This window comes from Mesoplodon bidens (genome assembly GCF_964165515.1).
Source record: "Mesoplodon bidens genome assembly, chromosome: 17".
Classification (NCBI taxonomy): Eukaryota; Metazoa; Chordata; class Mammalia; order Artiodactyla; family Ziphiidae; genus Mesoplodon; species Mesoplodon bidens.
The window spans coordinates 67,454,926-67,468,762 of record NC_138174.1 but is presented as its reverse complement, the minus strand read 5'-3'; the positions used below and the strand labels follow the sequence as shown (position 1 = coordinate 67,468,762).

The window sequence follows — 13,837 nt, the reverse complement described above, 5'->3', positions numbered from 1 at the left end:
ATATCCAATAACATCTTCAAATTTAGAATTCTTCCTGTAATCTTTCACCATCTTCATGCCAGTAATCAAACTGAATAATCATATTCACAGATGGTACAGCCTTGTCATCCACTAGCTAACATAATGTCATATATATATGCACTTATTACCTTGATTAAGATAAAGGGTATGTCCTTGTTCTTTTCATGCAACAAAACTATTTAAAGAACAGCTATTAAACAAGAAGTATAAATAAAGTGGACAGTGATCACTTTTCTTTAACTGGTGTATATAATATGTACTTCTTAAAGTCTTTGACACTTAATAGAAAGAGGTACATTTTGTTTTCCTTAATCCGTTTAGATTAACGAGCTGATTTTGTGCTTGATTTCTTGACATCTGACTATACAGGGAAGCAGGATTAGATTTATTGAAAAGATTAAATTGTAACACGGAAATGTCATTTCCCATTCTTAGGATTCCATGAATCTTCTTCACTACGATTTTCAGAAGAATTGGGAACACTGTAAACTATCATTTATTTAGAAGTCAGATGTCTCCAGACTTGCCCTGTTAGGTGAATTCTGACTTTCCTGAACATCATACAGTACAAAATATGAAAAAACAAAAAACTGTGATTCCCCATGAATTTCACTTGTCATCCAATTTATACCCTTTGGTGTTGACATGCTTTAACATAAAAGTGTGACATAAATCAAGATTTTTAACCCCTCACTTCATATTACAGCTTAATGACTTACACCAGGTAGATGTATTGGTTCTTGGTACTGAGACAATCTCCCAATAGACGGTAAACCAAAAGACTTGTAGGGGTCCTGAAAGTTCAAAGGACAGGAAGCACAGTCTTTGAAATATAAATCAGCACAAGTAAGGTTACATATTTATACAATGAAGAAGCATTTATAGGCCTATTTACCAAATCACAGATTTCAGAATATTACTGTCTTATCCTCACTCCAGACAACTTAGAAATGTATTTAAAAATCAAACAGAACTGTAACCAGAATTTAGCCTGACCTTGATCATACTTTATTGAAAATGGTAAAATTCCAACTTTCTATAAATCTTCTTAGAATGCCTTGGGCAAGAATAAAATAACCTAGGAGCTACATCAAAACATACTCAAGTTCAGAACAACAAATGTAGTGCACTAAAGATATTTGTTTTTCTTACTCTCAAAACAGCTCACATATGGTAAAATTTGAGCATTTTAGTTCTTCAAAGACCTGAAAAGTAACTTTGCATGTGCGACTAGATATATGCTCCATTTGTAAATATCTTAGATCAGAATAAATAGTAAGTTCAGTGTTATAACAATAGGAAAGAAAAGAATACCACTTAAAATATAATATAACCAAGCCATAGATATTTCTCAAGATCCTTAAAAAAATTTCAAAAAAACTTCCAGAATTTTAAACACAGATACTACTAATTTGTTTTTTATTTTACAGATAGGCTTCAATGTCTAAAAGTAAAAGATGGTATAAATGTTTCCTTGCATTTTTGTTTTAACCATTTGAAAAAAAAGCATTTTCAGATGTTGACTGCTTTATCTGATTAATTATAAAATAATATTAAAGTATTTAACTGAGAGTTTTTGAGTTAAATCCATAATTAAAACTATGAATTGAAGCTTTGCAGTTTAAATTTTAGTTGTTATTTTTACATAATCATAAGAGATAAAATTATTAGGGAAAAAACTGTTGGAAAAAATTTAAACACTGAATTAACAACTGATGTGTAACTAAGGTAGCTCTTTAAAACACACACACACACACACACAGAGAGAAACAAATGCCCCTTTTCATTTCGAATGTGGTTTGAAAATAAGCAAAAACAAAAACCATGGTCCATTCAAGCCCAACAATATTTAACTAATGCTTTCTTTCTCCTTTAAACTGATTAGTAGCTATTCCTCCAACCAGAAAAAAACACATGAAAATTAATTAAACTCAATCCTTTAAAACTATTTTGAGTTACGTTAAAATGATCTAACCTTTTTTTCTGGTTCATTTCTGGGTTACATAATCAAATCCTTGACACAAGGTATAAAACCCTAAGTTTACCTTGCTGTTTAGCTATATGTGGTCCCATAACTCAGGACACAACCACCATCCTTCCTCCCAACATCATTCATTTTACCTCGGCATAAACCCGACATTCAACTGCCCAGCCGTTGATGGGAATATCAGCTTGTTTGTGCCTGAGAGGGTAACCCTTGGCAACACGGATCATTTCTTGGACTAGGTCCAGGCCAGTAATGCATTCTGTGACAGGATGCTCAACCTGCAAGGCCGAGATGTGCCAGTCAACAGTTGTAGGAAAAGGTAAATAAGTAGAAATAAGCAAGAACAGTGTCAACAATTCCTGGGTAAAATGAGGTTAATTATATTTAATATTTAATCATATTTGACTATTTTTTTAATTTTTAATTTTATTTTATTTTTCAGCTGCACTGGGTCTTAGTTGTGGCACGCGGGATCTTTAGTTGGGGCATGCATACTTCTTAGTTGCAGGACACATGGAGGATCTAGCTCCCAGACCAGGGATCAAATCCGGGCCCCGTGCACTGGGAGCGCACTGGATTGGTGGTCTTACCCACTGGACCACCAAGGAAGTCCCCATATTTGACTTTAAAACGATCTAAGAGAATAAAATTAAAGAATCAACACCATATAGTACAAAGCTGGGTAAGAAAAATGACACCCCAAAATTATTTGTAAACTATCTGTACTACTTTTCCCAGTTTTTATTTAGATGTGGTCCAACAATGTTTAACACTTTTAACTCTGAAACTAATTCTTACCTGAAAATTACATATTTAGCTACAATCCTCAATGTGGCTGATAATCAACCTATTCTGCTACACTTAGCATGGCATCTGTAGAGGCAGCTTATGATTTTCCAAAGCACTAGTCTCTCCTGAGTTTTACCCACTTGCATGCTTTCACTAACCTGTCCTGACAAGCAACCAGACTTGCGTACTCTTACATCAAGGCAGCATAGCAGAAAGGAGCAGATGGGTCCTGCAGGTTGTTTTCCCTCCAGACCTACGTGGGGAGTGCTTAGCATGCGCAGTAACAAACCTGAGCCAGTGGAATCACTGCTCCCTCAGCAAACTGCTGATAACTACTGTGGATGATGCTGTGGTGGGGATCCCCGGCCTTCCACACTACCACACAGGATACACATATACAGAAACAGGCAGAGACACACAGGAATACTAACAGACATACACATCCTTAGACATCTGATCGACTGCTTACAAGATCCTAAACTTAACTGAGCTAAAATAAAGCCACTTTGGCACTGGTCAAGAGTAGATAATCTGTCATGTAAAACCTTGAATACGTTTTGAAAATTTAAATTAAACTTTGGCCACATCTGCTGCTTTGATACCAATTTCTTTTCTCATAAAAATTACGCATGTTCTAAATGCACTTCACAAGAGTGTCTTTATCATGACATGTCATATTTCATACACTCTGACACAGGAAAAGGTCAATGAACAAACGAACTGTCTTCCCATCTTCAACTACACTAATTGAAGGACAGGACTTAGTCATTATAATAATCTTGAAGCTTATCATAAGCAGACAATGCCATGGTCTTTAAAAAAAAAAAAAGCTTTGTAAAAATAAACAGATGGGATCCATAATTAGCTCTGTGTGTGTTATGAGTTTGTTTACAGTTTCAACAACATTTTAAGACATTTTGACATAATTTTAATGACAAATCATCACTAAAATAAGCATCGACCCTTTGTAAAATAAATGTGACACTAAGAAAAGATCTTATTAGATAGTTTAGAATATATCAATATACTTTTGGAAGCAAACTATGGTTTTGAGAGAAACAAGATTTTTTAATTTATTTATTTATTTTATTTTTTCGCTGCATTGCAGCGAGCGGGGCTACTCTTCGTTGCGGTGTGCGGGCTTCTCATTGCAGTGGCTTCTCTTGCTGTGGAGCATGGGCTCTAGGCACACGGGCTACAGTAGTTGTGGCTCGCAGGCTCTAGAGCACAGGCTCCGTAGCTGTGGTGCACGGGCTTAGCTGCTCAGCGGCATGTGGGATCTTCCCAGACCAGGGCTTGAACCCATGTGCCCTGCATTGGCAGGCAGATTCTTAAGCACTGCACTACCAGGGAAGTCCGAAGAAACAAGATTCTATATGATAAATATAATAAGAAAGGAACGACTGTAAAGCCCCTCTACTAGTGCTAGAAACAAATTTCATGTGAGAAAGCATCTTACCACCATAACTATTCAAGAGCTGAACCTACTATGTGCCCAAGGGCTCTATATCAGTACTATCCACATATCTTTGTTAAGTGAGAAAACAATTTTAAAAGCTCAGAGAATGATTTAATTTCATTCTTCTACATCTAGTGCCCAGAAAAGTACATACTATATAGTAGACAAATAAATATACATTGAATGAATGAGCAGCAAATCCAGAGTCACATCTATAGTAAGTGGTAGAGGCAGGGTTGGAATTTATGTCACTCCAGAGGCGATATGGCCTTCCTGTTCTTCCTCGTGGAAAAATGTATACGAAAGAACGTAGTTAACATAAATAGCTATATAATTATGAGCTGCTGTCTTTTACAAAATACATTATTACTAAGTCTAAAGATTTGGTCAGTCGAAAATTCATTGTAAGCCTCTGTTTCACCTTAGAAGACCTCCCTATAATGTGCAGGGAAAAAAAGTTTATTAGACCTGTATTGAATAGAATCTAAAAATGGACCCACTTTAATCCAACTTAGAGTTACATAACAGTAACACAACATTTTACGATCTTAATTAGTGAGCTGCAAGTATTTCAAAATAAAGTAAGTAGATAAGTAAACTAATAACTAGCTGCTAAAGACAAAATCATTAAAGAATTTTAAAAAAAATATCCACTTAGGTTCAAGTATTGTTAAAGTATACAAAGTAGTCTGATGTACCTGAATTTTTCAGGTAACAGTAATATGTCTTTTTAAAGTAAAACAATTTTAAACATTTTTGAAAGAAATCTTTCTAAATACATTTTAATAGAATTCTGAAGTTATCTAATAGGATGTGTGACACATTTCCTTTAGACCCTGTATTATTATCATCAGGAATCTTGTAAATGTAACACTGACTAAATAACCATGTCTATCCCCCATCCCTGAGAATTTAGGCATAGTTTCCCTGTGCAAGTTAAATTCAATGCTTAAGAGATAAGAGCAGAGGTTACAAAGAGACAAAATGGCTGACAGGCCAAAATATAATTCAATGAATGATTTTAAAATGTCATTAAAATACTATCCTCTAGCCCTTGAATAAAAATCTAGTTTAAAGACAAAAGGCCAGGGATACCCTGTTCTTGCCTGGAGAACCTACCCCTGCAGGACTTTGAGGCCCAAAAGTCAACGCAGGAAGAAGAATGAAAGGCCTAGAAGCTTCCGAAATGCTGAGATATAAAAAAATGACTGTGAACTCTCCGAGCACGCAGCCTGTTGTCCCTTATTTATCCTCAGATATTCCAAATGTTTCCCTTGTTTATCCACAGACAATAAAACTAGTGAACTACGAAAAAAAGAAAGAAAGAAAAGGAAAGGAAAAAGGAAGGCAGGGAGGTAAGATCAATGGAAAGTAAAGGTGGCTAACTGGAACAAAAGGTTATAAAAAGAAAAAAAGACTCCAAGACTGGCCTCTGGTAAGCCAACAAGTTTACCTTGTCCAACCGAGAAGAAAAAACTACCTCTGATAGTATGATGCTAATAAACATCTATACTGAGGGCTAGTATGTGGGGGGAAGGGTGGGGGACAAGGTTTCTGAGTGACTTCTCTCTGGGAAACACTGAGTTACCTGAAGTTCAACAGGCTTATTTAAGAAAAGACTCCTCAGACCCACTCATCTGTGAAAATGCCTCGGGACTCTAGGAGGAGACCGTACAACACTTATGTCACCACATACCTTCTCTTGCAGACTATCTTTATGGACTGAGACTTCCACAGAACACAGGCTTAGAAACAATGCCTTTTCTAAAGCTTCAAAACACAAACATTCAAAATACAAAACTCAATTCCCTTATGTGACTCTGTGCTCACCAAACAAATTTTTGGTCTTCATACATGATTTCCCTATTCAACAGAAATGTGTGCTAGTTCCAAGAAACATATGAATGAGGGATCCACCAGATAGTATGAATGTGCATTAGAGATGAATATATTGACATTCTAGTATATAAATCTTGTGATTTAGTCAGCAAAAGTAATACCTAGCCATAGACAGACAGACAGAGAGAATACATACACATACAAGCCCATCCAAGTTAGAATTTCTGAATCCTCAAAGGCAAATTATTGAATGGGATATATTCATCAAGTCAGTGCTACTCTGCAGGTTCTATTAGTAGCTTATAAATCAGTTTGTACTGGCAATGCCCCTATCTCGCCATGAATCTTTTGTTCAAACAGATACAAACAACTACAATCATCAAATGCCTTATTATGATACATAATCACACTCAAGATCTAGAATGAGTATGTATAGTTCTATACACCTACATTAGATGGTCACAGTCAGCCAGCTTTTTATAGATCTATTTGCTATTTTAATTTAGTCTTCTTAGTCACCATCAAACTGTCACTATTGTCAGTGTTTGTGTAGACCTCTTGCCACTCTGTCTTACTAATTTGTTGCTTCAAATGCATTTCTCAAAAAAATAAATAACTGAGCTTATCAAATGCAATGGTGAGGTAAACTAGGTTTTGCTTCACCTGAGTTCTTTTTTTTTTTTTTTTGCGTTACACGGGCCTCTCACTGTTGTGGCCTCTCCCGTTGCGGAGCACAGGCTCCAGACGCGCAGGCCCAGCGGCCACGGCTCACGGGCCCAGCCGCTCGGCGGCATGTGGGATCCTCCCGGACCGGGGCACGAACCCGCGTCCCCTGCATCGGCTGGCGGACTCTCAATCACTGCGCCACCAGGGAGGCCCCTTCACCTGAGTTCTTGATGTATCAAATTTCAATAGTAATAAATTTAGAAAAGCTAAATCTTTCTAGCATTGTGTTGTCATTATCTACCTTCTGATTCTAAAAGTTATAATCGTAAATTCTGCCACTGCCACTGTAGTCTTTAGCCTTATTCCTCCTTAAATACAAACTAAGAAGTATCTAAAACTAATGAAGGAGAGAATGAGATATGTCCAGAGTCTCAAAGTATCTCCCTATAAGATACCTTCATTAATGACAAGGGGAGAAACACTAACACTAGAGTGGGGAAATGCAAGAGATGCCACCTTTTTTTTTTTTTAATTGGAGTTTAGTTGCCTTACAATGTTGGGTTAGTTTCTGCTGTGCAGCAAAGTCAATCAGCTATACGTATACTTACTATCTACTCTTTTGTAGATTTCCTTTCCATTTAGGTCACCACAGAGCACTGAGTGGAGTTCGCTGTGCTACACAGTAAGTTCTCATTAGTTATCTGTTTTACACATAACAGTGTATACATGTCAATCTCAGTCTCTCAATTCATCCCACCCACCCCTTCCCTGCTTGGTAACCATAAGTTCGTAAGAGATGCCACGTTAACTAAGCCAACATTACCAGTAATTGGATAAACAGACATTGCATGCCTCCTATATGGTGTTCAGGGAAAAACAATAGCATTTCTATAGTATTCTTGCCAAAAATGCAAAGCCTGAATATAATCAAGAGAAAAAAGGCAAATGCAAAATGCAGGACACTCTAGAAAATAAATGGCCTGTGCTCATAAAAAAATGTAAAGATCAGGGCTTCCCTGGTGGCGCACTGGTTGAGAGTCCACCTGCCGATGCAGGGGACACGGGTTCGTGCCCCGGTCCAGGAGGATCCCACAGGCCGCGGAGTGGCTGGGCCCATGAGCCATGGCCACTGAGCCTGCGCGGCCGAAGCCTGTGCTCCGCAATGGGAGAGGCCACAACAGTGAGAGGCCGGCGTACCGCAAAACAAACAAACAAACAACAACAAAATGTAAAGATCATACTTGACCAAAAAAAAAAAAAAGACTGAGGAACTGTTCCAGATGGAGAGAGATTAAAGAGGCATGACAAGTAAATGTAACATAGGATCCTGAACCAGAAAAATGTTGTATTTTACTGTAAAAGACAATAGTGAACAACTGGTGAAATGTGAATATGATCTGTAGACTGGATGATAGTAATATGTCAATGTTAATATTCTGATGTTGATAATGGTACTGTGGTAATGTAAAAGAATTTTCTTGTTTTTAGGAAATACATATTTAGGGGTAAAGAGGCACCAGGCCTGCAATTTACTCTGAAATGTTTCAGGTAAAGAAGATAGATACAGAGAAACAAAGACGCAGATATAGATACAAGGATAAAGCAAATGTAAATGTTAGTAAAGGGTGTTCAGAAATTCTTTGTAATGTTTTGCAGTTTTTCTGAACATCTGAAATAACTCCAAAATAAAAATTAATAAAAATTAAAACGTCACTAGAATTTTTGTTTTTATATTACAAAACATTATTAAAATAAAGATATCTGACTTGATCAACATTATTTTCTCTTCAATCAGAACCCTCTCACTGTGCTAAATAAAAATAATCAACAACAGATAATTTGTTCAATAGGTTTTCTCTAACTTACACTTCTAAATATTGTGTTGATGACCTAATAATTCTAACGATTTTAAGAATGGGTAACTAGATAACAGGCAAGTATTCTTCGAGGAGAAGATGATTCAGGCAAATTTTAATGACACACTAAAGTTAACGTCAAATGAACATTAACACTGAGGCAAGTTTAAAAGAGGAGAAAGTCCCAAAAAGTGTGGAGAGAAGTCAGATCAATGAAATTATGTGTTACCTTGGCCGTTACAGAGAAGGAGGGTGATAAAAAGTATTCCAAGTTCCTTGAATGGAGGGTAATTGTTTTTCAGGTGGTAAGTGGAGGCCCAACTGCTTAGTCAAAGCAGAAGCTGTCCCTAAAAGCAGAAGACCCATGTACACACCACAACTAACATCTCTATGGCACTGAAATTTACCAAATCCCTCCAAATGCACGACCTTGTTCCCTATTCCACTGTCATTTTTTTTTTTTTTTTTTTTTTTTGCGGTACGCGGGCCTCTCACTGTTGTGGCCTCTCCCGTTGCGGAGCACAGGCTCCGGACGCGCAGGCTCAGCGGCCATGGCTCACGGGCCCAGCTGCTCCGCAGCATGTGGGATCTTCCCAGACCGGGGCACGAACCCGCGTCCCCTGCATCGGCAGGCGGACTCTCAACCACTGCGCCACCAGGGAAGCCCTCCACTGTCATTTTACAGACAAGGTACAAGAGATACTCACAAGGGGTATAAGGTAAGTAAATATTAAGAATTTTCTAATATTCAAATAATGTTATTTTAAATTAACATAATTTAAAGTAACTTCCTTATTAAATATGTCTAAACAAGATATTACAAAGACTTAGTTTGTGAAAGACATCTTTTGTAAGCAGAACTTGTTTAATTCAACTCAGCAAAGCAGTACAGGTATGATTACCTGTTGAAAGGTGAGGAAACTGTCCTGTTACATAAAATCGGGTTTCATAATGGTATTTGGCATAATAGGTCTTTTTCATTTGTTGTTATTCTGGCCTGAAAGGATAACTGATGTCATTATTTTTGGTTTTGCTCTTTCAGTTCAGAGAGAGTCTTTGTCCAGAAAAGAATCTAACATATACCTATTAAAATTCTGAAACTCTACCTCCTGAGAATACAGGGTTTCAAAATAAAGATCTAAAGTTATTAGATTTTGATCCACAGGACTCACGGATAAAAAGCATATTTGGAAATAGGCCCCAACACACCATCCCGGTAAACTCACCTTGAAAATAATGGCTATATTCAAGAGTGGCAGTGAAAGCTGAACAGTTTCTATTATAGAGCTTTCCTGTTGACCCCAACACAAATACTCAGATGAAGAAAGGATAAGAGAACTGTTTAGGTGCTGAACTGCATCTCCTCTGCCCAATTCATATCTTTAAGTCCTAACCCTTAGTACCTCAGAATATGACTGTGTTTGGAGATACGGTCTTTAAAGAGGCAATTAAGTTAAAATAAGGTCATTAGGGTGGGCCCTAACCCAACATGACTGATGCCCTTATAAGAAGACATTAGGACACAGACAACACACACAGAAAAAAAGACCATGTGAAGACACAAGAAGACGACGTCCATCTGAAAGCCAAAGAGAAAGGCCTCCAGAAGAAACCCATCCCGCCGACACCTCGATTTTAGACTTCTGCCTCCAGAAGTGTAAGAAAATAAATGTTGTTTAAGCCATCCAGTCTGTGGTAACTTGTCATGATAGCCCTAAAAAACTAATACAGGAACAAATTTGAAAAGTTAAAATCTAGATAAGAATCCAGAACTCAAAGACATCAAAATAGTTTATAAAATGCTTTAAAACAAAAAACTGGCCCCGGAGGAAGATGGCGGAAGAGTAAGACGCGGAGATCACCTTCCTCCCCACAGATACATCAGAAATTCATCTACACGTGGAACAACTCCTACAGAACACCTACTGAACGCTGACAGAAGACCTCAGACCTCCCAAAAGGCAAGAAGCTCCCCACATACCTGGGTAGGGCAAAAGAAAAAAGAATAAACAGAGACAGTAGGATAGGGACGGGACCTGCACCAGTGGGAGGGAGCCGTGAAGGAGGGAAGGTTTCCACACACTAGAAGCCCCTTCGCGGGCGGAGGCTGCAGGTGGCGGAGGGGGAGAGCTTCGGAGTATCGGAGGAGAGCACAGCAACAGGGGTGCGGAGGGCAAAGCGGAGAGATTCCGGCACAGAGGACCGGTGCCCTCAGGCACACACCAGCCCGAGAGGCTTGTCTGCTTGGCCGCCGGGGCGGGCGGGGCTGGGAGCTGAGGCTCGGGTATCGGCTTTCAGTCGGAGCGCAGGGAGAGGACTGGGGCTGGCGGCAGGAAGAGAGCCTGAAGGGGTTTAGTGCACCACGGCTAGCCCGGGGGGAGTCCGGGGAAAGGGTCTGGAGCTGCCGAAGAGGCAAGAGGCTTTTTCTTCCCTTTTGTTTCCTGATGCGCGAGGAGAGGGCATTAAGAGGGCTGCTTAAAGAAGCACCAGAGACGGGCGCGAGCCCCGGAGACGGGCGTGGGACGCTGGGGCTGCTGCTGCTGCCGCCGCCACAAGGCCTGTGTGCGAGCGCAGGTCACTGTCCACCCTGCCTTCCGGGAAGCCTGTGCACCCCGCCACTGCCGAGGACCCGGGACCCAGGGACGGCTTCGCCGGGAAAGCGCACGGAGCGCCTCGGGCTGCTGCAACATCACGCCGGCCTCTGCCGCCGCAGGCCCGCCCCACACTGCGCGCCCCTCCCTCCCCTCTGCCTGAGTGAGCCAGAGCCCCCGAATCAGCGGCTCCTTTAAACCCGTCCTGTCTGAGCGAAGAACGGACGCCCTCCGGCGACCTACGCGCAGAGGCGGGGCCAGGTCCAAGGCTGAGACCCGGGAGCTGTGAGAGCAGAGCAGAGACAGGGAAATCTCTCTGTGCAGCCTCGGAGGCAGCGGATTAAAGCTCCACAGTCCACTTGATGTGCCCTGCGTCTGTGGAGTGCATGAATGGACAGCGAATCATCCCAAATTGAGGAAGTGGACTTTGAGGACAAGATTTAAGACTTTCCCCCCTTTTCCTCTTTTTACAACGAATTATCCCAAATTGAGGAGGTGGACTTGGAGAGCAAAATTTTCGATTTTTCCCCCTGCTCTCTTTTTGTGAATGTGTATGTGTATGCTTCTGTGTGAGATTTTCTCTATATAGCTTTGCTTCCACCATATGTCCCAGGGTTCTGTCCGTTTTTTTTCAACAATTACTTTTTAATTTTAATAACGCTACTATATTTTATACTTTATTCTATTTTACTTTACCTGCTCTTTTTTTCCTACCTTCCCTTCCTCCCTCCCTCCCTCCGCCCCTCCTTTCCTTCTTCTCTCTTTCTTTCCTCCCTCCCTGTTTCCTTTCATTCTTTCTTTTTCTTTCCTTCCTCCCTCCCTCCCACCCTTCTTCCTTTCACTCTTTTTCTTTCCTTCCTCCCTCCCTCCCTCCCTCCTGTCTTTCTTTCATTCTTTCTTTCTTTCCTTCATCCCTCCCTTCTTCCATTCACTCTTCCTTTTTCTTTCCTTCCTCCCTCCCTCCTTTCTTGCTTTCTTTCTTTCCGTCCTTCCTCCCTCACTCCCTCCTTTCTTTCTTTCTTCCTCCCTTCCTTTCTTTCCTTCTTCCTTTCTTTCTTTCCACTTTTTCTCCCTTTTATTCTGAGCCGGGTAGATGAAAGGCTCTTGGTGCTGCAGCCAGGAGTCAGTGCTGTGCCTCTGAAGTGGGAGAGCCAACTTCAGGACACAGGTCCACAAGAGACCTCCCAGCTCCACATAATATCAAGCGGCGAAAATCTCCCAGAGATCTCCATCTCAACACCAGCACCCAGCTTCAGTCAACGACCAGCAAGCTACAGTGCTGGTCACCCTATGCCAAGCAACTAGCAAGGCAGGAACACAACCCCACCCATTAGCAGAGAGGCTGCCTAAAAACATAATGAGGCCACAGGCACCCCAAAACACACCACCAGACGTGGACCTGTCCACCAGAAAGACAAGATCGAGCCTCAACCACCAGAACACAGGCACTAGTCCCCCCGACCAGGAAGCCTACACAACCTACTGAAACAACCTTAGCCACTGGGGGCAGACACCAAAAACAACGGGAACTATGAGTTTGTAGCCTGCAATAAGGAGACCCCAAACACAGTAAGATAAGCAAAATGAGAAGACAGAAAAACACACAGCAGGTGAAGGAGCAAGATAAAAACCTACCGGACCTAGCAAATGAAGAGGTAATAGGCAGTCTACCTGAAAAACAATTCAGAATAATGATAGTAAAGATGATCCAAGGTTCTATTTCCAAGATCCAAAATCTTGGAAATAGAATAGACAAAATGCAAGAAACAGTTAATAAGGACCTAGAAGAACTAAAGATGAATCAAGCATCGATTAAAAACACAATAAATGAAATGAAAAATACTCTAGATGGGATCAATAGCAGAATAACTGAGGCAGAAGAACGGATAAGTGAGGTGGAAGATAAAATAGTGGAAATAACTGATGCAGAGCAAAATAAAGAAAAAAGAATGAAAAGAACAGAGGACAGTCTCAGAGACCTCTGGGACAACATTAAACGCACCAACATTCGAATTATAGGGGTTCCAGAAGAAGAAGAGAAAAAGAAAGGGACTGAGAAAATATTTGAAGAGATTATAGTTGAAAACTTCCCTAATATGGGAAAGGGAATAGTTAATCAAGTCCAGGAGGCACAGAGAGTCCCATACAGAATAAATCCAAGGAGAAATACGCCAAGATACATATTAATCAAACTGTCAAAAATTAAACACAAAGAAATCATATTAAAAGCAGCAAGGGAAAAAAAACAAATAACACACAAGGGAATCCCCATCAGGTTAACAGCTGATCTCTCAGCAGAAACTCTACAAGCCAGAAGGGAGTGGCAGGACATAATTAAAGTGATGAAAGAGAAAAACCTGCAACCAAGATTACTCTACCCAGCAAGGATCTCATTCAGATTTGATGGAGAAATTAAAACCTTTACAGACAAGCAAAAGCTGAGAGAGTTCAGCACCACCAAACCAGCTTTACAACAAATGCTAAAGGAACTTCCCTAGGCAAGAAACACAACAGAAGGAATATACCTACAATAACGAACCCAAAGCAATTAAGGAAATGGGAATAGGAACATACATATCAATAATTACCTTAAATGTAAATGGACTAAATGCTCCCACCAAAAGACACA

The 13,837-nt window shown here is 40.1% G+C and overlaps 1 protein-coding gene across 2 annotated transcripts in view; it reads right to left on the bottom strand.

The window, feature by feature from the left end:
- Positions 1–13,837, bottom strand: part of PCCA (propionyl-CoA carboxylase subunit alpha) — a 359,511-nt gene that overhangs the window by 198,888 nt on the left and 146,786 nt on the right. For both annotated transcript variants that reach the window (XM_081214648.1, XM_081214649.1), the window contains 2 exons: positions 2,143–2,286; positions 741–815 (listed from right to left, as the gene is read on the bottom strand). In XM_081214648.1, the coding sequence (XP_081070774.1) occupies positions 741–815; positions 2,143–2,286 (219 nt within the window). The remainder of the gene's footprint in view (positions 1–740; positions 816–2,142; positions 2,287–13,837) is intronic.